Genomic DNA, 24,678 nt, shown 5'->3' with positions numbered 1-24,678 from the left:
AATCCTCCCAAATATGTGTTTCATGTGTAGGAAGGACAGGGAGTTAGTGTATCATCCCTTCCTCCATTGTGGGGCAGTGAAGGAAATTTGGGCCCATTTCTTTTAGCTATTTAAAATCTGCTGGGTTGTTTGTGCATTAGTGCTAGAAGTTATTGACAGATGGTGAGGCAGGCCCACAACCCACCATAAGGCCCAACATGTGTTAATTTTGTATTGTTTATTTATAGATTTGGGGCCTAAATATCATTATTTGCAAATTATTATTTTTGGAAAATATGGATGCTGATTTAAAGATGTGATTAAAGATATGGGGAGATGTGATTGAATATTTGGAGGATTATTTCCAAGATTTGCTTTTACTATTATTAGGCTCTTACCATCTTAGGTAAGATTAGATTCAATATCTTAGTTGGGAGGATTTTTGTTGAAGATTCATTTAGGGTCTATAAAGCGGGGTTATAGGAGGTAGGCATTCCAAAATTTTCTATGTGAGTTTAAGTATTGTAAGAAGAAGTTTGATATCAATAACATATTTCTCCCTCTCTACTTAAATATTCTTGTGGGTGTACCCTTGTCCATTTCTTTGCGATTCGGGTATCGACGTCTCATTGACTCAATAACTAGGTTGCACCAGATGGAGGGGCAGGTCCTTTCTCCGAGCACATGAAGTGTGTTTGGAGGTTGTTGCCCCATGCTATCATGTAGAGCATTTGAAAAGAAAGAAACACCATAATTTTTTAGGACAAAATCTCATGTAACATCTCTTAAATGGGGTATTACATCTATGGGTCTCATATGGGCTTCAGTGTGGTCGGAATTCATTGTTTTGACAGTCAATTCAATTATGAGAAATAGGAATTCTACTATGGGGATAGCATCTTTTTGGGTGGCCCAGTAGCCTTGTATTTTGTGGGTTTTGTGCTGTTTTTTGTACCTTTCTGCCACTCTCTCTCTCTCTGTGGATTCTACTAAGGTTGATGAGAGGGCCATGAGTTGGTATTTTATCTTCTCTTTAATTCAATTTTTCTGAGAGAGAGAGAGAGAGAGAGAGAGAGTTGAAGATATTTTTTGGGCATGGTTCATCAACGATTTGGGCCATCAGATCAATGGTTCGGATAAACCAACCATGGGCCCCCACATGTTCAGATTCCATACCAACAGGGAAGTTCCTTGTTCATCACAAACAGCTAACTGGGCCTCTTCTTCAAATACACAATCCGCAGTGTATGGCACAGCATACTCATATTTTCAGTAAGCGGATGTCCCTGGTTCAGTGATTCAGACGCTTCAGGGATGGGCCATGCCCCCAACATCCCCCAGATTGGAAGATCATAGCAACCAATATTGGCCATCTTTTTTTCCAGTTGAATGTGGATCTCTTCTTAACTATACATTTGTATGCCACAAATTGAATGGTTGAAATCATCCCATCAGGGAAATTTTGGGGCATGGTACATCCATGGTGGGGCCCAGAAGATCAATGATCTGGATCACTGAACCAAGGACCCCCACCATCCACTTGTTCAGAGAAAACTCATGCGTTCTATTGCATATCCTTGGGGATCCCATTATTCTTCTTACTAGAGCTCTCTCCAGAAATGGCTGAATTTTCCTGATGTTCTTTGTATGTTGCAGCGGGAGCGGCAAGGAAGCAGCCGGAGGCATCAGACATCAACAGATGAAGAGAAAAATGGGCATGTGGAGGCATCCATCAGTGGTGTCAATGGAATGCTTGGCGAGCACAATAAAGGAATTCTAGGACCTGGACCCGCTGACCAAAGATTAGATTTCTTCTAAAATGAGATTGCAGATACATCATCTGCACAGTGTTCACACTTCAATTCCAAGTTTCTGGTGTGGGTCAAGTCACCCATTTGAAGTGTTCGGCACTGAAGTTTACAGCAGCTCGTAATGTAATCTAAAGCATATCTTGTAAGCTTTTCAATTGCCAAAAATCCGAGATATTGCATCAAGCTGTAGTCATTGGAGTAACAGGCATCTTTAGTTGGAAAAAAGAAAAAAGAAAAAGAGAGGTTAGAAATGAGGGAGGTTAATCAGGCTCTACTCTTGGAGACTTTACTGATTTGTATCTCATCAGCAGTTATCCTTTTGGTTTTCTCTTTGGAAAGATGGGGTCCATTCAACTTCATATACAGACCAGGGTCCTTGCTCTTGCTCCGGTGGTAGACTCTTAGGAGTTTCAACACCAGGTCAAGGGTTCGAGTACCCATAGGTGGTGAAATCCCACTAAGGCGTGAGTGTGTGGTGGTGTGTGCGTGTGTTAACTTCATATACAGACCACATCTGAGCTCTCTCCATCAGGTGGGACCCGCTCCAGTTATCCTGGCCCAAAAACAGTCAGGTCCAATCACCTGGACCAAAACAGCTTGGATGTCACAAATGTGCAATGTCGGCATGCATGGCTGCATATAGAGGGTCTGGTATACACGTGCCATCAGTGGACCTCTAACATTTTCCAATCCCATGGATCCAAAAATGTTGACATGATGGACCCCAGCTTTGGAGGGTCTAAAATTCTTTCCAGATTGGAAGCTCTTAAATGACCTAATGCACCAACATGTCAAGGGTCATCAATTCATGATGCCTCTTTCATTCCCCTACAATTGGATTCTGCTCAACCAATAAATTGTTGCAAGGAACTTCTCAAAGGTTATCAGGGTTTTTTCCCTCATCGGGGCCCACCAGATGACCGGACCATTTGGCCCACTTGTAAAAATGGTGTGCTTATACAAATATTAAAGCATGGACCCCACCCGAGAAATGTAGGATTAATATATAAAATCGCCAACTGTTAAGATAAAGCAACAAAAGACGAAGATTAAGAGATTTATTTCCCCAGTCCGAACGCGTGTAAAGGGCAGCTCAAGTACGGTGCAATATCTCAGCCATCCATCATCCATCAGGAGGGTTTCCAAAATTAAATCTGGTCCGTCTAGAAAAGCTGGCTGGGTAAGGAAACACTATCAACGTTCTCTTCATGGAAGTGGATTGGGCACTAACCCCATCAGAATACAGCGGGAAACAGACAGAACCTGACGAGTGGACCAACCTTCTGTTGTGGAATTTTGAAAAGAAATTGAAAAAAATAGAAAATAAAAAAAGTATGATAAAAGCACGCCCGGTGGGACTCGAACCCACAATCGCCTGATTAGAAGTCAGACGCCTTATCCATTAGGCCACGGGCGCTTGCTTCTGTAAGTAGTGTAGAGAATATAAACTTATTTATTTAATTATTAACTAAATGGGGAAATAGAAATCAGACGTGGCCAAAAGGCCGAGTCTAGATCCTCCCTTGATTGATCCTTACATCCCTTAAGTGCAGGACACTATATGTGACTCGTTTGAATGTTCAATTGGCTTTTGAGTTTTTCATGGAAGATCCACACCTTATGCAAGACGCAAGTCGGTACTGCCTTATATAAGGTACATGTGATAGTGGTTGCTTCATGTGACCTGCAAGACATTGGGCCCACCTCAAGTTTGGATAGAATGTAGTCTGACACTGTTGGACCAATACATCTCACCACCATGGGATGCATATTCATCCAGTTGCACCAAGTTGTCATCTGGGACCGGCCTTGACATAGAAAAAGCTTCCCATAAAAAGAAATAGCTGCTATATCACAGAATAGTAAGGGATCCTTTAGAAGCCTGTAAGTTGTGCAAGTGAGAAGTGAGTTACAGGTTAAGTCATGAAAAACTGCTGTAACTTGAGGGCAGTGGGGGGTGATAATTCGCTTCCTCGTGACTTACAGCTGAAAGTTACTTTTAAAATGAAAGTCGCAACTTAGAAACTTGAAGACATCCAAACAACACCCTAAGCCATTCATTGTAGCAAAATGATTTGGAGTTATAGCACTGGGGGTGGGGGAACTGACCGCCTCATGCGTGGGTGTTCAGCATTTGTTTATACAAGATCCAGTTAGCTTCAAAAGGTATAACCCATTGTATGCATCCAGACCCAAAATCATGGTGACCAACTTTCACAAAAGGGGGCCACTATAGGTCCTTATGGATTTGAGCATGCTATGTTGTGAAAGCTAGCTGATCTTGGACATTGTTATTGCTTACTAGTTGTTCCATCTCTTACTTGTCAAATACCACCATGGATCATATCAAGGACCAAATAGATTGTTGCATATGTGGGAAAATTAAAATACATAGGCATATGCAGCCTTGACATGTGCAAGGTGTCATGCCACATTTTTTTTAGTGCTTGAAGATTAATGGCGCCATATACTCGCATGATATGCTTGAACTTGGACCATCACACACGTGGCACATTGAAACATATCATGCATTTGCATGGATGAATACAATCCTCATGTGAGTGCTTATAGTTCTACCTCTCCACAGCCACAAATCCTTTGAGTAAATGTCCAAATAACTGTTAGCACAATTTCTACAACCTTCCCTTTGATGTTAAGATGAAAGGGAACAAAGTCATTGAGGGTCGGAGGGAGGGAGGGAGTTTATTACTCAGTATTCACAATAAGGAAATTCAAAGCAAAGAGATTAGGATTTCAATTTGGAGCCCAAACATTCAACATGAATGCCTAATGCCTTTAAAAGTGGTGATCGTCCTTTCCACCTTTTCCTGACTATTAATCCAATTTCATTTTGATTTAATCATGCACCCAAACAGAACTTAAACTTAATTCTTGACTCAAGCTTCTGTTCTGGCTCCCAAGAAGATAAATTTCTCCCATCATCCAAGGGGATTTCAGATGGTCCGCTACCAGTTCATGCAGATGATGGTGACCAACCCAGGGAAAAATACAACAGGAGCAGACAAGCCCAATCACAGGGAAGTAGGTGTCACCCAGCAACCCACAATCATGGAATGGTTGTTCCTACACAAGTCTCTCTGCTCCAAACAAGATCGACTCTCATCTTCTCCTACTAACACAGTCCTCATATGATGATGCAATACTGCAGAAAATTTCTTTCAAAAAATGTTATGTCAATCCAATTCAAAAGCCTAGTGAAAACACTATCACCTCTCATATGGCCAGTAGTCATACTAAAACTGGGTATGTTATTCAGTTTTACAAAAGGGGTAGTAGCCATACTAAAATTGCAGTCTCTGTAATGCTTCACGAGGAACAGACAGCAGTACAACTAGCAAAACAAGCCATATTTCTCTAAACAACAAGCTATGGATCTTAGCTAAGGCCCCATTATATAAAAAGCACAGATTCACTAGAGCCATTATAGGGGCACCAATCAGCGTTCAGCATGACATCATTATAGTAAAACTACCACGAGTTTGTTTTACTTGAGTAGATAAGTGCTTTTAACAGAGATCAGGTGCCTCAGTACCTCAGTGTACACTCAAAAATATATATGAAAAGACAAGCTTGCTGGTGGAAACCAGACCCGGTCCACCATCACGAAGAACTTCAGGAAAATGATTCAATCTTCCAGCTCAATGATCTTCACCACGGATGCATCCCCCACCTTCTGGCAAACTACGACACGATCATGCGATTTGATCACACCCGATGTCTTGCCATGATCAAGAGCAACCTTCAGAACTGACTCATTTGTGGCACTTGTAGACTCAGCCTTTTAAAAATAAATAAATAAATAAAAATTAATAAATCAAACATGTAAATGCATCCATAAGAAAATTCATGATTAGCATGCGAATAAATATCAGGAAGAAAAATATTTTATTATCTATTGTTCTTCAGCATATATGATTCGACCAGCAAAGTAGCACTGAAATAGGAAAAACTTACTGGATGCCGAGGATCTGCAAGCATAGGAAAGAGACCTCTGACTATAAGTGACTGCCTTGCCTGCCCATTTCATCATACACAGCCTTCCATTAATTCACATTTCAATCACAGTAGGTGCAACAATTATACTTCTGTAAATTAGGAGGGGATGAAAGGAAAAGGACGCAGTGCATCTTATCATTTCAAGAGAGTGATATTATGGAGAAAGGAAGACTGAAAAACTAAAAGAAACACAATTCATGAGCTCCATTGATGAATGTGCTAAGTGCCAATAGATTTAAGTGTACATGATGAGGACATCACATATGCCTTTGTGCACGTATCAGAGGAGGCGGGCCCCAATCTCTATGTGGCTAGGCGAGTACTCGTGTTGAAGACCCCATAGTGCATGTACGAACATCTGGAAGACCCCACACTGGGAAGATGCACATGGGTTGCTTTAGGGAGTGATTTTGGCAGTTGGATTTTAGGTACAAGACGATCGGACCGTTGGATCGCATGGATTACATGATCAGGCCGTTGATCGTGGACCATTTTTCGTTATAAGACATTTGTTTGAGGATTTAGTTTTATGTTTGATTTATGCTTTTCGAGACTATGAGTAGTTTTATATGTTTTTTCTTAGACTAGGGTTATTTTGGTTAAAAGACAAAGCATGGACTATTTTGTAATTTTCTAAAAGCTCTTGAGACTACATGGGGAGAGAGAGAGAGAGAGAGAGAGAGAGAGAGAGAGAGCTCTCCCAAAAGGTAGATTTCTAAATTAATTTATTAAAAAAATAATAATAATAATAATATATATAAAAAAAAACAAACAAACAAAAACAAAACTTCTTTGTTTCTTCTTCATGCAATATGAACACTTGTTCCATGCGATTTGAAACGAAGATTGGTGCAATGCCAATCTTCAATCATGGGAGTGTGAGGCTTCCAGTTATCCACCTTTGAATCTTCCTTCTTCATTCGAGATATTTTGTTAAAATCTTTTTTGTTCTTCACCCAAACCATCCAAAACCTTTCCAAACACCTCCATTCCTTCTTCATTAGCCTCTCCATCAAAACCCCACAGTTACAGACCAAACCCAAGCCATCCGGACCCCACACGTGTGGTCGTACGGCCACACATGCGAGCCCCACAGCTGGTCCATACGGCCCACTTTTTCCTTCCCTCTTGCATTGTTGATCCTTCCTTTCAAACCCCCATATCATCCCTTGCCCAAAACCCTAACCCTAGAAACCCAAATCTCCCAAATTCCCAAACCCTAGATTTCCAAATCTTTCAAATAACCTAAAATCCTTAATTTTCCTACATCAAAAACCCCAATTCCCATCTCATAATACTTAAATCATTTAATCCATTCATACAACTCCTCAATTTAGCCCTAATTTCACCATTTTCCCCAAACTTCCCTAACCCTAGCTTCATCTACACCCAAATCTAGTAAACCCTAGGTAGTATTAGACCTTCCCCCTTACAATAGACCTAATCCTATGCTATTTCTACGTTCCTACATTCATTAAATCCTAGTTTTCATGTTTAATGATCTTATAGGACGATGCTTGACAAGTTAGGCCTAAACCATGCATGCTTTCATCTTAGAATCTTGATTTTTGTGATGATGTTAGTAAGATTTGTGGTTTTTTTTAATTAATTTAATTTTGTTGATTGATCTCTCACATTATTTAAGTTCATGCATAGGTCCTGCATCAAATTTGGTATCAGAGACAAGATTTTTGTGTTGCACTTGGGTTAAAAGTCATATCTAGGGTAGAACTTACATCCAGGGTTGTTAGAGCATACATCGCATATACAATCCAGGTGCATCTTGCTGAATTTTGTTCCTAGTTTGGAATGTCTGCTGAATTTTCAGCTTGCGTTCTCCACATTACCATTGCTAAATTTTCAGCATAATAATCTCAGGTTGTCACCTTGCTGAATTTTCAGTTTGTAATTTCCAGATTACACTCTTGTTGAATTTTCAATTTGGTATTCTCAAATTGTTGTCCTGCTGAATTTTCAGCATAGTATTTGAGGTTAACGGCTTGCTGAATTTTTAAATTAGTGTTTCTAATGTGTCCAATTTGATCTAAATTGGTTTTATTTTTATCATAATATTACCCTATGAAATAGGTTCCCCTTTTAGAGTTTCCTTTTGTGTGCCCACTCATTCTAGACGTGGTTTTGGTTTACATCACACAATAAATTTAGAGCAAATTGCCGAGGCCCTTAACACTATCAACTACCTTCTAACGGCCATTGAAGTGAATAATAGAATCATTGCTACTCAATTGACCACGACCAGTGTGCACGTCAATCAGCTTGAGGCCTCCCTTCAGGCAAACCCCGACATTGCGGAATATGTTCAATTCCAAGCTAGAGATCAAGATGATAGGCGAGGGCGTGGTTGTGGCCAGGGCGTTGGTCGTAATCGAGCACAAGTGCAACCCTAACGTGAGGAACATCATAACCGTCATGACCCAGACGCGCAAGTCATGAAGGGTGTGAAAGTTGAGGTTCCCAGTTTTAATGGTCTCTTAGACCCCAAAGCATTCCTTGATTAGGTAGCAGACAGACTACTATTGTGAGTGGTATGATATGTCTAATGCCCATCGAGTGAGATTTGCCAAGATAAAACTGGCCAGCCCAAACTTTTTTGAACCAGCATAGAACGTAAGATTGAGAGAAGTGAGGAACCCCCAGTTACTCACTGGGCTGAGATAAAAGAAGTCCTTAAATAAAAGTATTTCCCTCTCTCTTACCGCCAGAGGCTCCTAGACCAGTTGCAGGCTTTGCGCCAGGGATCCATGATTGTGTCAGATTACGTCGCCAAGTTCGAGGAATACATGATGCGATGTGACGTTGAGGGACCGATGATTACACTACCCACATTCAGGATGGGCCTTCAATTCAAGATCCAATGAGAACTATATTCTCATGACGTTGGCACCTTGGAGCACATGTACCAAGGGGTGCAAGACATTGAGTACTATCTCAAAGCACCAGTTGGGAGGCATTTTGACTCTTGGGATTCGAGTGTTAAGACTTATCCTTAAGAGACTAAGTAATGCAGGGGCATTTTCACACTAGGCTCGAGTAGGGTCGCTTGTGAGATGCAAGGGGCACACTCGGGGTGGATGCGGCCCGGGGAGGAGGTCTTGTGTTCGAGACTCCTCACCGAGGGTGATTAATGCGCATTTCACACCAGGCTCGAGTGGGGTAGCCTGTGGGATGCGGGGACACACTCGAGGTGGGCGGCCCATGTGATTTGGGGCCCACTAAGGGTTTGGCCGAGGTCCTAACCCATGCGATGTGGGGCCTGGACTATAAGATAAAGGGATTAATTCGCCATACTCTAACAGTTCGAGCTTTTATAGCAAGTGGTTAATCGTCCTGCATCAAATTGGTATCAAAGCAGGAGGTCTCGTGTTCGAGACTCCTCACTGGGGGTGATTAATGCAGGAGCATTTTCACACCGAGCTCGAGTGGGGTCGCTTATGGGATGCAGGGGCAGATTAGGGATGGGTGCGGCCCACGAAAGAGGTCTCGTGTTCGAGACTCCTCACCGAGGGTGATTAATGTGCATTTCACACCAGGCTCGAGTAGGGTAGTTTGTGGGATGCGGGGACACACTCGGGGTGGGCGGCCCATGTGATTTGGGGCCCACGAAGGGGGTTCGGCCGAGGTCCTAACCCATGTAATGTGGGGCCTGGGCTATGAGATAAAGGGATTAATTCGCCATACTCTAACAGTTCGAGCCTTTAGAGCAAGTGGTTAATTGTCCCGCATCACTAAGTCTAACATGCGAAGTAAATCCAAACCGATGATTACATTGTCCCTGTTCAGGATAGGCCTTCGATTCGAGATCCAATGAGAACTATATTCTTGTGACGTTAGCACCTTGGAGCACATGTACCAAGGGGTGAGCACATCGAGTACTATCCCAAAGCACCAGTTGGGAGGCGTTTTGAATCTCGGGATTCAAGTGTTAAGACTTATCCTTAAGGGACAAAGTCTAACATGGGAAGTAAATCCAAACCCCAAGTTGGTTCCCAATCCAACCCTAGAGATGTTTAAGGAAATGAGATAACAAGGTATAACTCTACGGGAGGTGAGCCAATGCAATGCTTCAATTGCCATGGATTTGGTCACTTTACGCATCAGTGTCCCTCAAAAGAGAGGAACAAAGCCCTAGTGATTGATGAAGGTGAGGAAGAGGGAGATGAACAGGGCTATTATGAAGAAGTTTATCAGCCCAATATCACTGGTGCTAGTGACGAGGAAGTAGAGACCACACCACTTGTAGTAGTGAGATGTGCCTTGACCAATGCTAAGGAGAATGATGACTGGCATCAAATTACGATTTTTTTCACCTATACAAAATGTAGGGAGAAGAATTGCAAGGTGATCGTCGATAGTGGTAGTTGTACAAATGTGGTCTCCACTTTGAAACCTGAACTGCACCCTCAGCCCTTTAGAGTTGCATGGGTTTACGCATCTTCCATGCCTGTTACCCAATGATGTATTGTGCTTGTTTATTTTAGATCCTATTCAAATTCGTTGTGGTGTGATGTTTTGCCACACATCATTTTGGAGCAGCCTTGGTTATTTGACCGCAATCTGACGATATATGGCCACTCGAATGTGTGGTCATTCATACATCAAGGCAAGAAGATCACTTTAGTTCCTCTCCCACCAAAAAGCAATGTGGAGAAGAAAGCTAAGGGGAGGTCTAGTAACCCAAGGGATACGAGAAAATCCTAACATGTCTCTCCATGTTATCAACGCCGAGGAGTTCTAGAGAGAGATTAAGGTGGATTCGATGTTGTACGCCTTTGTGGCTAGAGAAGTTACACCTGAGGTTGGTGTAGAGAGATTCCCTGAGGTGATTCTGATTCTAGATGAGTTTCACAATGTATTCTGAGAGGACTTACCAGATGAGCTTCCACTCATGAGGGACATCCAATATGCCATTGATCTTGTCCTTAAGGAAACTCTACCATACCTTCCTCATTATCAAATGAACCCTACGGAGCATGCAGAGTTACAAAAGTAGGTGAATGAGCTCCTTAGGAAGGGTTTCATTCAAGAGAGTTTGAATCTGTGTGTCGTGCCAACACTTTTAATGCCCAAGAAAGACGGCACAATTTCATTCAAGAGAGTTTGAATCAGTGTGTCGTGTCGGCGCTTCTTACGCCGAAGAAAGACGGCACGTGGTGCATGTGTGTGGACAGTAAAGCCATAATAAGATCATGATCAATTACCGGTTTCCCATACCGTGTATTGATGGAATGTTAGACATGATGGTGGGTGCCACCATCTTTTCAAAGATTGATCTTAAGAGTAGGTATCACCAAATACGTACACACCTAGAAGATGAATGGAAGACAACCTTCAATACAAAGGATGGGCTATACGAGTGGCTAGTCATGCCCTTTGGCTTAACTAATACCCCGAGCACATTTATGAGAGTGATGATCTAGGTGTTAAGACCCTTTGTGGGCAAGTTCATTGTGGTGTATTTCGATGACATTCTTATCTATAGCACATCAAAGAAACAACATCTCCACCATATAAGGCAAGTTTGCGGGGTCCTCAGAACTGAAAACCTTTATGCCAACCTTAAGAAGTGCACATTCATGTCAAAGAGCGTTTTCTTCTTTGGGTTCATAATATAATATGAGGGCATGAGAGCGGACACCGAGAAGGTCGGGGCCATAGTTGAGTGGCCTGAGCTGTGCAATATTCTTTAGGTGCGAAGCTTTCACGATTTAGCAACTTTTTATAGGCAGTTCATTAGAGGGTTTAGTTCCATCATGGCTCATATCATCAATTGCATAAAGAAATGGGAGTTCGTATGCACTAAAGCTGCCTCTAGAGCATTTAAGGAGATTAATGGCAAGATGAGCAAAGCTCCCATCATGCGCCTTTTAGACTTTTCTGAAGTCTTTAAAGTTGCACGTGATGCATCTGGGGTAGGTATAGGTGGAGTGTTTAATCAAGAAAGGCACCCCGTTACTTATTTTAGTGAGAAGTTAGATGAGGCAAAGCAACGGTATTCTACATATGACAAAATTTTATGCGGTCATTCAATCCTTGCGCCATTGGCGTCATTATTTATTATTGGAAGAATTTGTTTTATTTTCTGACTATGAGGCCTTGCTTTACTCCAATTCCCATAAGAAACTAAACCTCAGGCATGCTAAATGGGTCCAATTTCTTCATGAATATTCTTTATTTCTCAAACATAAGGTCAGGGTCGAGAACAAACTTGTTAATGCCCTTAGTCGTCATGTGGCGCCACTCCAGAGTATGTGTGGAAGTGACTGGATTTGAGCAAATGAGAAAAACGTATCTATATGCCCAGACTTTGGTGAGTTGTACGCGTCATTACGAGATGGTCAATCGAGTGATAATTGTTGGTTTATCATCATCAATGAGTTCCTATTTAAAGGTGACAGACTCTACGTTCCTCATACTCAAGGTGTCCCGTATCGTAATCATCAATGAGTTCCTATTTAAAGGTGACAGACTCTACGTTCCTCATACTCAAGGTGTCCCGTATCGATTACGATACGGGAATATCGACCGTTACGTATCGGTAACGGCCGATGCCGTTACACGATACAGGGCCGTAATGGGCACCCCTCCGATATTGTATACGTAACGGCTGTTACGGGGCATAACAGCCATTACTGCCTAGTAACACCCAGGGCGTAACAGTCAGAAAACGGTAACTAGTTTTTTGGCTTTTTAAGGTCCATTTTTTCACTTTCTTTCAAACACTTCCTAAATCAGTCTACTACTATTTTCAACCCATCTTAGCTTCATATTTCAGAGAAAAACAACTTATATTAAGGATTTTCTTGATTCGAAGCTCTGTGGGCCGTTTTCCAGAAATTCTTCAAAAATAGGTATTTATACTTTTTATTAAATGTTTTACTGTTTTAATGGTAAAATATTATGTGTTAATCATAGTAGAATATGTTAATGTGCATTTTACAGATTCTTGATGTCATTTTCTTTTCTTTTTTTTCTATTTATGCACTATTTTCGACCTTTTTTAAAAAAAAAATCGAAAAATCATTTTTTATTAAATGTTTTGTTGTTTTAATGATAGAATATGATGTGTTAATCATAGTAGAACATGTTAATGTGCATTTTACAGATTCTTGATGTCATTTTCTTTTTTCTTTTTTATCTATTTATGCACTATTTCGGCCCTTTTTTTGAAAATTCGAAAAATCATTTTTTATTGAATGTTTTGTTGTTTTAATGATAGAATATGATGTGTTAATCATAGTAGAACATGTTAATGTGCATTTTACAGATTCTTGATGTCATTTTCTTTTTTTTTCCTTTTTTTCTATTTACGCGCTATTTTCGACCTTTTTTTTTGAAAATTCAAAAAAACATTTTTTATTGAATGTTTTGTTGTTTTAATGATAGAATATGATGTGTTAATCATAGTGAAACATGTTAATGTGTATTTTATAGATTCTTGATGTCATTTTCTATTTTTTTATTTTTTTCTATTTACCCACTATTTTCGGCCCTTTTTTTGAAAATTCGAAACATCATTTTTTATTGAATGTTTTGCTATTTTAATGATAGAATATGATGTGTTGATCATAGTAGAACATGTTAATATGCATTTTACAGATTCTCGATGTCATTTTCTTTTTTAAAAAAAAAAATTATATTTACGCACTATTTTTGGCTCTTTTTTTGAAAATTCAAAAAATCATTTTTTATTGAATGTTTTGCTGTTTTAATGATAGAATATGATGTGTTAATCATAGTGGAACATGTTAATGTGCATTTTACATATTCTTGATGTCATTTTCTTTTTCTTTTTTTTTCCTTTTTTTCTATTTACGCACTATTTTCGGCCCTTTTTTTGAAAATTCAAAAAATCATTTTTTATTGAATATTTTGCGGTTTTAATGATAGAACATGATGTGTTAATCATAGTGGAACATGTTAATGTGCATTTTACAGATTCTTGATGCCATTTTCTTTTAAAAAAAAAAAAAAATCTATTTACGCACTATTTTCGGCTCTTTTTTTGAAAATTCAAAAAATCATTTTTTATTGAATGTTTTGCTGTTTTAATGATAGAATATGATGTGTTAATCAAAGTAGAACATGTTAATGTGCATTTTACAGATTCTTGATGTCATTTTCTATTTTTTTATAATTTTTTCTATTAATGCACTATTTTCGGCCCTTTTTTTGAAAATTCGAAAAATCATTTTTTATTGAATGTTTTGCTATTTTAATGGTAGAATATGATGTGTTAATCATGGTAGAACATGTTAATATGCATTTTACAGATTGTTGTTATCATTTTATATATATTTTTTTATTTTTTTTCTATTTTCAAATTAGTGACTTTATGTTTTTATTTTCTTATATTGGACAGGTTTTGGAGCTTCTTAGGATTTAGAACATAAAATCATCTTTATTGATTAGATTCTGAAACTGTATATAATATTATAAATTTAGAATAGCGAGTGTCGAGTAGACTGGACTCACAATCTCACATAGACATAAGTCATACACTCATACTCATATCTAATCTGTATCTAATTATCTAGTATCTACCTAAACCTAAAGAAATGTCTGGGTCTGGCCAACAAGTGAGGATATTGGATGGCAACATTGTCAGAGGGTCGGTGGTACTAAGCACCAAATGAAGTGCAACTATTATGATAGACTAGTGACTGGTGGAATTACCTGTCTTAAACAACATTTGGCACATCGAAATGGTCAAGTTGCGGGATGTACTAGAGTACCGAAAGAGATAATGATTTTAATGCAAGCTAGTCTGAGTGAGTCGAAGGGTAAACGTGCTGCTATACAAAAGAAAAAAGATAAGATTTTGGATGCAACTCGACAGGAGGTGTTTGGTCCTAAATATATAGGCGTTCGTGATAAAGATATTATTGATTCTGACGAAGATTCAGATCGTAGCTAGAAAAGAGAGCTTGCGTCTAGCTCGTGAAGAGGAAGAACATCGCCGCATGACGGGGAGGAGTGGGACTGGGAGTGCAATTGCTTCTGCAGGTGGGAGTGTGGGGGTAGGTTTGGTAGGTTACGACGTGCTTGGGAGCCAACGACAGACATCTTCACATGATGCCCCTATACGTTTGGATGAAGAAGTAAATGAGCCTAGGAGACCCTCTATTGATCCAATCCTGTTTAGGAAAGAATCAACAAACAAAAGAAGATAAAACAAACATAGAGTAGAACTTCCGCTGAGAAGCTATGTAGAGCAGCAGCAAAGTTATTTATACATGCCAACATACCTCCTAACGCGCCCAATTCTCCATATTGATAGGTGGTAATTGATACAGCAGTAGAAGCAGGTGAAGGAATAAAAGCTCCCACAGCTAAGGAGATTAGGAGAAAATGGACAAATGCAGAGTATGTAGATGTGAAAGCATACATGGCTACCTTTAAACCTGTATAGCAAGCCAGAGGATGCACAATCATGTGTGATGGTTGGACTAACCCAACCAGACACAGCATGATCAACTTCATGGTATATTGCGACTTAGGAATAATATAACACAAGTCAATTGATGCCTCAGAGGTAACAAAAGATTCTACTTATATTACTGAACTAATAGATAAAGTTGTGGAAGAGATTGGAGAGGAGAATGTAGTGCAGATTGTGACAGATAATGAAGCATCATATAAGCTTGCAGGACATAGGTTGATGAATAAGAGAAAACATCTTTTTTGTTCACCATGTGCTGCCCATTGAATTGATCTTATATTGGAAGATATTGGGAAGATGAAGAATGTTAAAGAAATGGTCGAAAGGGCAAGAGAAGTGACAACGTTTATTTACAACCATAATCAAGTAGTCGCGATAATGAGAAAGTTCACGAAAGGACAAGAATTGTTGAGGCTTGCGGCAACTAGATTTGCAACAAACTTTATAGCATTAGAGAGTTTATTCCAACATAGAGGAGAGTTCAGTGAGATGTTCGCTTCCTGAGAATGGCTCTACACAAAACATGGGCAGAAGACATTAGAGACACCGGTTGAAGTTGCAAACACCATACGAGACAACAAATATTGGAAGTGGGTCAAGTCAATCCTAAAGGTGATAGAGCCACTAATGAGGGCACTCCGTCTTGTTGAAACCGACGAAGCACCTACCATGGGCTTCCTATATAATGTCATGGATAAGGCAAAGTTGGTAGTTCAACGTGATTGTAGAAGCTGGGAGTCTTATTGGAGGATGATCGACAGGAAATGGACAAGACGACTCCATCACGATCTTCATGCAACAGGTTACTACCTAAATCTTAGGTACAGATATGCCCAATCATTTGTTGCAGATGATGAAGTTCGTGTCGGGCTAAAGAATGTGATAAAGAGATTAGAGCCTAACTTAGATATGCAAATAAAGGCGTTGAATGAATTAGAAACATTTGGAAACCGCCAAGGTAGCTTTGGAGATACTCTTGCACAAGATGCAGTATCTATGTTGCAACCGGCCGAATGATGGATTAATTTCGAAGAGAGTACGAAGGCTCTCCAAAAAATTGCAGTAAAAGCTTTGAGTCAGACAACATCTTCCTCTAGCTGCAAAAGGAATTGGAGTTGTTTTGCGCTTATTCATTCAAAGAATAGGAATAGATTGCAAACTAGGACATTAGATAGACTTGTCTTCATGCACTACAATATAAAACTAAGAATGCGACGACATCACAGGAGCATTACAGACGCCGATGACACAGACTACTGCCCAATAAACGTGGACAATATTTATGATGAGGATGACCCGCTTATACCTTGGTTGGAAACAAGGGAAAAGCAAATTGAAGAGGATAGTGAAGAATTGGAAATTGATGACCCAAAAATACGCAGAACACAACAAGAGAGTCGTGCAGATGTGTTGGACCCAATAAGAGGGGCAGCATTTATGCCAAGTTCGGGTACGGCTCAAGATCAACAAAAGAGTACTAGCAGTGGTAGCGTAACCGTGTCGGATGATGGTGATGATGACCCCCCCCCCTCTCGGGTGCTAGCACTTTTGGTGTTGCTCAGCACCCTATACAACCGTCTACAGATCGCGATGCCGATGAACATCGACGAGGTAGTACACGAGGTCGGAGTTATGAGTGTATTGAGTCACGATACAGCTAGGAGGGTACGTCTAGTGGTGCACCGGGTCCGGGAGGTCCGGAACATCAACAGGCTCATGGTCCTGTTTATTATGATGGATATTCTTATAGTCAATTCGATTATGATTATGGTGGTTATACTAAGCCTATTCCATCACATTCATGCTGAGTAATCCTCCTGATCAATATCCATATGATTATAGATAACCAGATCCAAATCCAAGTTACTCATCACAGCAAACGCACTCTCAATCTCAAGATTCTCAACAGCCTGAGTACGGGCACCAGTATGGCTATTCGACGGGCACTGGTGGATATCCTTACTTGAGGTCGAAGTCGTTGCTTAATCAGGATCAGTCATCCTCTGGTTTCGTTGATCTAGTATTTCCTTCTAGCACTGGATATTATGGATATGCAGCACCTACACCTATTGGACAGCCTCAGCCTGATGATGACGATGACGATGATGTGGAGGTCGAGCAACCACAAAAAAGTAAATTTTCATTTTGGTGGTGACTTGTGATTGTAAGTATATATTTGTATTAAGGTAAGTATTTGCAGTAGACAGCTCACAGCAATATTATTGCAAGAAGCCAACCACACTTGACACTGCCGAACTTGTATTTAAAATAGCTCCCCTAACAACCAATCAAGTAATCTTTAATCAAGTTGCAGGGGAGTATATCAAACACTAATATATATTTTTTTTTAATATTCTTGACTTGAGGATAACAGGTCATAGACAGGAATCACAGAATCACAGTCACATCCACAGGTATGTTCGAGAAATTCCTCAAAAATAATTACAAACACCTAATGTAGGATATTTTCATATTACATTCATTCTAATATATCTATCATTGACAGTAAATAGTTAGAAAATTAAATATATGAATTTTGTAGTCAAATTTAGGTTATCTGGTTCATAAATTCATCAGACAATTCGATACAACTTCTCACCAAAGAGTGGACCGTTAAACATGTTCCAATTTATAAATGAATGCATATTTGGAATGCTTAGAATATTCCGGATTTAATCCATATTTTTTTGGCAAAAAAAAAAAAAATTTTGTGTCGTTACGGGCCGTTACGCCCCTGTATCCGTATCGGTATCGGAGGGCACCGTTATGCCAACCGATACCGATACGGGATACCTTGCTCATACTTCCCTCCATGATTTCCTAGTTTGGGAAATTCATGCTGGAAGGGTAGCTGGTCACTTGAGGAGGGACAAGACCATTGCCCTTGTGGACAATAGGTTCTATTGGCCAATTCTCAAGCGAGATGTAGTCAAGATGGTTAGGCAGTGCGGAACTTGTTAACTGAAGAAGCAGAGAAAGCAAAATACAGGATTGCATACTCCTTTACAATGTCCCATACTCCATGGTAGGACATTATTATGGATTTCGTGTTGGGTTTACCAAAGACTATCAAGAAACATGATTCCATATTTGTGGTTGTGGACTGTTTTCCAAATTGGCCCATTTCATTTCGTGCTCGAAAATGTCAGATGCCTCCAATGTGGCTAAAGTTTTCTTTGGGTAGGTAGTGCATTTACATGGTCTACCAAAGATCAATGTTTGATCGTGATGTACGTTTTATGAGCTATTTTTGGAAGACGATATGGCACATGATGGGGACAAGGCTTCAATTTTCAACTACCTATCACCCTCAAACAAATGGTCAAACTGAGGTCGTCAATAGTAGTCTTGAAAATCTGCTTAGATGCCTTGTGGGAGATCACGTCAGAACTTAGGGTAAGATCTCGCCTATAACCGAGTTGGTGTATAATAGTTCCATTAATAGGTCCATAGGCATAAGTCCATTTGAGGTTGTGCATGGCTACAAACCTAGGAAACTCATAGATCGCATACCCATGTTTGTGTCCCATAGGCCATCAGAGTTGGCACTTGAGTTTGCACGTCATATACATGAGTTGCATAGAGAGATTAGGAAACGGATTAACTTAAGTAATGAAAAATATAAAGCATTTACTGATTCTCATCGTAGATTTTAGGAATTCCAAGTAAGAGATTATGTCATAGTTCGTATGAGGCATGAACGGTTCTAATAGGGAGTTGTTAAGAAATTGCAAGCGCGTAGTGCATGGCCATACAAAATGTTATAAAAACTGGGTCTTAATGCGTATGTAGTAGACCTTCCACCTACCATGGAAATTAGCTCTACTTTTAATGTGGAAGATCTAGTATAATACAAGGGTCCTACTATTTCGCCTTTTGATCCATTCTCAGACCCTCCCATAGACCATGATCCAGTCCCTAACCTATGACCTCTACCTGACCCATCATCCCAGCCTTTCACACCCTTATCCTCATTGCCTGCTCGAAGTGAAAAAGTCAAAGATAAACTAGATGCGCAAGCAGTTTCCACTCGCCACGGGGGATTTCAGAAATTCTTCGTCAAGTGGAAGAACGGGCCGGTTTTAGATAGCATGTGGATTACAGACGCGAAGCTGAAGATTTTAGATCCCGACATCCTTGAGCATTATAGGAGTTTTAGTTTGCCAGAGGCGAACTCTTCTCAGCTGAGAGTTGATAAGAACATCACATCACATACGCCTTTGCACACGTATCAGAGGAGGCGGGCCCCAGTCTCTGTGGCTAGGCGAGCATCCGTGTTGAAGACCCCATAGTGCATGTACGAGCATCCGGAAGACCTCACACTAGGAAGATGCATATGAGTTGCTTTATAGTGTGATTTTGACCGTTGGATTTCGGGGACACGACGATCGAACCATTAGATCACATGGATTACATGATCGGGCCGTTGATCGTGTACCGTTTTTTTATTATAAGACATTTGTTTTAGGATTTAATTTTATGTTTGATTTATGCTTTTGCACACACTATGAGTGGTTTTATATGTTTTTTCTTAGGCTGGGGTTATTTTGGTTAAAAGACAAAGTATGGAATGTTTCGTAATTTTCTGAAAGCTCTTGAGACTATAAGGAACAAAACTTCTTTGTTTCTTCTTCTTCATATGATGTGAAGACTTGTTCCATGCGATTTGAAACGAAGATCGATGTGATGCCAATCTTCAATCACAGAACTGCGAGGCTTCTAGTTATCCACCTTTGAATTTTCCTACTTCGTTCGAGGTATTTTATTAAATTCTCTTTTGTTCTTCACCCAAACCATCCAAAACCTTTCCAAACACTTTCCTTCCTTATTCATTAGCCTCTCCATTAAAACCCCAAGATCACGGACCGAACCCAAGTCATCCAGACCCCACACATGTGAGCCCCACGGTTGGTCCGTACAACCCACTTTTCCTTCCCCTTTACATCTTTGATCCTTCCTTTCAAACCCCCATCATCCCTTGTCAAAAACCCTAACCCTAATACTAAAATCTCTCAATTTCCTCCAAATTCCCAAACCCTAGATTTCCAAATCCTTCAATTAACCTAAAATCCCTAATTTTCCTACATCCAAAACCCTAATTCCCGTCTCATAATACCTAAATAATTTAATCCCTTCTTCCAACTCCTCAATTTAGCCCTAATTTCACCATTTTCCCCAAACTTCCCTAACCCTAGCTTCATCCACACCCAAATCTAGTAAACCCTAGGTAGTATTTTATTTTTATTTTTTTGAAAGATAAACCCTAGGTAGTATTAGACCTTCGCCTTTACAATAGACCTAACCCTGTGCTATTTCGATGTTCCTACATCCATTAGATCCTAGTTTTCGTGTTTAATGATCTTATAGGACGATGCTTAACAACTTAGGCTTAAACTATGCATGCTTTCCTCTTAGGATCTTGATATTTGTAATGATGTTAGCAAGATTTGTGGTTTTTATTAATTAATTTAATTTTTCTGATTAATCTCTCACATTATTTGAGTTCATGCATTGGTCCCGCGTCAGTACATTTGTGAGAAGCATTCTGATATGATATAATTTCAGTTCATTCTTTCCATTCCTAATTTCGTCGTAATGGTCATCTGGGTATGCACTTGCATATAGGAAAAACAGTCAACCTTTTTCTTTTCTTTTTTTACCTTCAAACTAGTAATAAAAGAAAGGAAATAAAAAATAAAAGCCACAAATATCCAAGAAAAAAGAAGTCCAAGACAAAAACAGAACAGAAAGAAAGCTCAGCTATATTGTAACATTTCCCATTCCAAACATTGCCAACAAGGGTTAGGTAGGCAGAAAAATGCTTAATCTAATATGTCCCGGGACAAGCTTGGCTGCATTCTTTTCTCATCAGCAGTAGTACATGAGACATGGAAGGCACCTCCTTGCAGCTAGCCAAAGTTTACTTCGATGGTACAAAAATATTGAACAATCAAGAATTCAGTTTCAGGAATCACGGCAGACCAATTATTGATCCCCCTTTTTTCCATGCATTATATAAGTCAAGAAGCACTTGTTATGACTTTCACTCGAGCTGGTATCAGATCACTAGTAAACAGCCTGCATTAATAAATATATTTGCATCCTTGGGTAGTGATGTCAAACAAAGTTGCAAGCACTGTTCGAAATATCAGTATCGCGCAATGTATCGCAACCTTGGGATACAGAGACGTATCGGTTATCACACGGGATATATCGTTTGAATCGTGTAATTTATTGCACTTTTTGGGAAACATGGGGAAAAATCAGCAAAATGGTTGAATTTTTTTATGAAACTTCAGGGATTATTTAAAAAATAAATAAATAATAAATAAACCTTAATACACTTTTAAATCATAAAATCTCAGAAAAAAAAAAAGTGCACATAATAATTTTCCTTTGTATAAGGTCCTAAGTTATACGTTATCTAATTGAACTAAGGCAACTATATTCAAATATGATGCATAACATTAAAAATTTTGTGGGCCACATATTTTTTTTAAGATCAAGCTGATATTTGTTTTTTCCTTTCATCCAAGTCTGTGTGAACTTATCAACAGGTTGGATGGTCACAGTGGGCCTTAGAGAGTCTTCAATGGTGGGGGATCAATGACCAATGCTTCTTATAGTGTGGTTCACTTGAAACTTGTATCTGTTTCTTTTTTGGGACCATGCCATAAAATATGCAGTCCAAACAGATGGACGACGTTGATATGCAATACATACATCGATGTGGGCCCTAAAAGTTTACTCATGTACGCAGTTTGTTTGGTCAAATCCAAGCAACCAACAACTTGAATAGGACCCTGACCATGGGGCTACCTTGACATAAGATAGTGTATCAACACCGTCAATTCATTTTAACATATCAGTTTAGGCCATGTGCCAAAAAATAAGGCAGATCAAAATCTGAGGTGGACCACACCACACAAAATAGTGGTCATTGAATGACCACCATTAAACTTTTTTGGAGCTACAAAATTTTTGGATCAAGCTAATATTTATGTTTTCCCATCCAGGTTTATCAAACCTTGTGAGTAGATTGGATGGCAAATAAACACCATGGCGGGCCCTAAGAAGCTTCAATGATGGACATCATTGCCACCACGGTTTCTGTGGTGTGGTACAATTGAGCCTTACATTTGTCTTCTTTTGGGGCTCATGCCCTAAAATAACATATGAAAATGAATTGACGGTATGGATTGGCTAGTGTACCACGCACCAGTGACCTGGTTGGTGTGGGCACGTGTCATGCGAAGATGAGCACTGACGCTCAGCGCTCTAGTGGACCACACCACAAAAATCAGTGGGATAATGATTCTCACCGTCAAAACATTCCTAGGGCCCACCATAATGTTTATTTTCCATCCAATATATTCATGAGGCCACACGGACCTTGATGAAGAGGAAAAACAAATATCACCATGGCGGGCCCTAAGAAGCTTCAATGATGGACATCATTGCCACCACGGTTTCTGTGGTGTGGTACAATTGAGCCTTACATTTGTCTTCTTTTGGGGCTCATGCCCTAAAATAACATATGAAAATGAATTGACGGTATGGATTGGCTAGTGTACCACGCACCAGTGACCTGGTTGGTGTGGGCACGTGTCATGCGAAGATGAGCACTGACGCTCAGCGCTCTAGTGGACCACACCACAAATATCAGTGGGATAATGATTCTCACCGTCAAAACATTCCTAGGGCCCACCATAATGTTTATTTTCCATCCAATATATTCATGAGGCCACACGGACCTGGATGAAGAGGAAAAACAAATATCACATCGATCCAAAACTTTTGTGACCCTCAAAAGGGTTTCAATGGTGGACGTTCAATCTCCCACTGCCTATTTCAGTGTGGTCCACTTGATCTTTGGATCCGTCTTATTTTTTAGCTCAAGCCTTACGACAAGCTCGCCAAATGGACGAACGGTTTGGATATTACATATACCTCATGATGGGACCCACAGAACTTGGTGACATCAACACACCATCTAGGTCGGTGGTGTGCGATACACCAGCCCTTCCGCATCCCATAATAAGGGCTCAGAGCCCCTTTTTCGAAGGAGAGAGGGTTCCGATGTTCCGGATCCCTAAAATCTCTACCAAATCTATCATTTGGCCGAGGTTTTCTTTGGATTTCGCCGAGAATTGCTTCGGATTTTGCTGAGAATTTCTCTGGATTTCGCGATTTCTCTGAATTTCGACGAATTTCGCCCAAATCAAAGATTTTGTTGCTGCAATTCGAATGACCCTTCAAATACAGCTTCCGATTAGGGCAATCTCCTCTACAGGTACCGAAATCTACTTGTTGAAAGTTTTGTTTTTCGTTTTTTTTAATAATGATGCCTTACCAACGTCCCGGAGTTGTAGTATCGTTGATATCGCACGATATCGAATGATATTTGGGGATATTATGCAATATTTATCAATATATCGATCCATATAAAGTATTCTGCAAAATTTTTTCAAATTTTTATCTTTCGAAGGTTTTCGTATAGCTGGACTGTGATACCGATAATATCGGCCGATAGTATCGATATTTCGAATCAAGTTAGAATCAGAACACTACTCGGAAATGGACATGCATAAGGTAGATATCGGCAATTGTGTCCATCTAGAATATGGCTACCAACAACATGGAGCCTTTCTAGGCACATCACAGCTTATCAGCCATAATGGCCCTGTATTAGTGCCAATGTACCCATCAGCCAATATGGCCCGTTTCTTTCATAACGGACTGCTTCACCCTTGTAACACGTAAAGGGGATGACCGATAGCATTATGTAACAATTGCCATAGCCATAACATAATGGATATTCAAAACCATGTTTGCAATACATACATTTTCTATGTTGGGCATTGGATCCTCAAGCCAACAGAGTAATTCTCGTTAAGGTCTCTAGATAATCTATTGTTGGATTTGTCCCCAAGCTCATCTGATCAGTTCTCTAACAGTGGACCAGTTGTAGTGCAGACGGATGGTGATGCCAAATATATGTATGATGTATTGCCTGTTAGAAGAGAACATTAATCATCTTTTTATTCACTGTAACTTGGTTAGGTAGATCTCAATCAGAGTTTTAAGCAAACTCGGTATGTGTTAAGTCTTCTAAAGTTGGTCTTGATGTTAAGCAACCACACACCTTCTGTGTGGGGCCCATAGGGAAATTTGATCTCATTTGGGATGGTTTTGCAGAGATTTGAGATGTGTGGCTAGAGAGAAATAAGAGAATATTTCAAGGGGCAGCAGGGAGAGTGCAGGTTCTGATCCATGGGATATTTATTTTGTGCTTTCGCTATGCCAAAGCTTATCTCAGATTTAAAGGTGTGTTTGGATTGAATGAGAAGTCACAAAAATGAAAACAATCTGTATTTCCTGATTAGATGTTTATCCTGTTTGCAAATGCAT

At 39.9% G+C, this 24,678-nt stretch overlaps 2 protein-coding genes and 1 non-coding gene across 8 annotated transcripts in view; 1 reads left to right on the top strand and 2 right to left on the bottom strand.

The window, feature by feature from the left end:
* The window catches only part of LOC131234694 (mRNA cap guanine-N7 methyltransferase 2), a 47,807-nt gene extending 45,691 nt beyond the window's left edge, over positions 1–2,116 (top strand). For 3 of the 5 annotated variants that reach the window (XM_058231626.1, XM_058231627.1, XM_058231625.1), the window contains one exon: positions 1,636–2,116. In XM_058231626.1, coding sequence (XP_058087609.1) covers positions 1,636–1,797 — 162 coding nt within the window. In that variant the 3' untranslated portion in view covers positions 1,798–2,116. The remainder of the gene's footprint in view (positions 1–1,635) is intronic. The other 2 variants (XR_009165747.1, XR_009165746.1) reach the window with 2 other exon arrangements.
* A 1,018-nt stretch (positions 2,117–3,134) lies between these two features.
* Positions 3,135–3,207, bottom strand: TRNAR-UCU (transfer RNA arginine (anticodon UCU)). The gene has a single exon. It is a non-coding gene; the product is annotated as a tRNA-Arg (tRNA).
* Positions 3,208–5,042: 1,835 nt separating this feature from the next.
* Positions 5,043–24,678, bottom strand: part of LOC131235356 (pyruvate kinase 1, cytosolic) — a 49,305-nt gene continuing 29,669 nt past the window's right edge. For both annotated transcript variants that reach the window (XM_058232517.1, XM_058232516.1), the window contains exons 15-16: positions 5,766–5,825; positions 5,043–5,589 (exon numbers count right to left, since the gene is read on the bottom strand). In XM_058232517.1, the coding sequence (XP_058088500.1) occupies positions 5,437–5,589; positions 5,766–5,825 (213 nt within the window). In that variant the 3' untranslated portion in view covers positions 5,043–5,436. The remainder of the gene's footprint in view (positions 5,590–5,765; positions 5,826–24,678) is intronic.

Source organism: Magnolia sinica, chromosome 19 (assembly GCF_029962835.1).
Source record: "Magnolia sinica isolate HGM2019 chromosome 19, MsV1, whole genome shotgun sequence".
Taxonomy (NCBI): Eukaryota; Viridiplantae; Streptophyta; class Magnoliopsida; order Magnoliales; family Magnoliaceae; genus Magnolia; species Magnolia sinica.
Note: the sequence above shows the minus strand (reverse complement) of the source record. Positions and strands in the feature narration are given on the sequence as shown.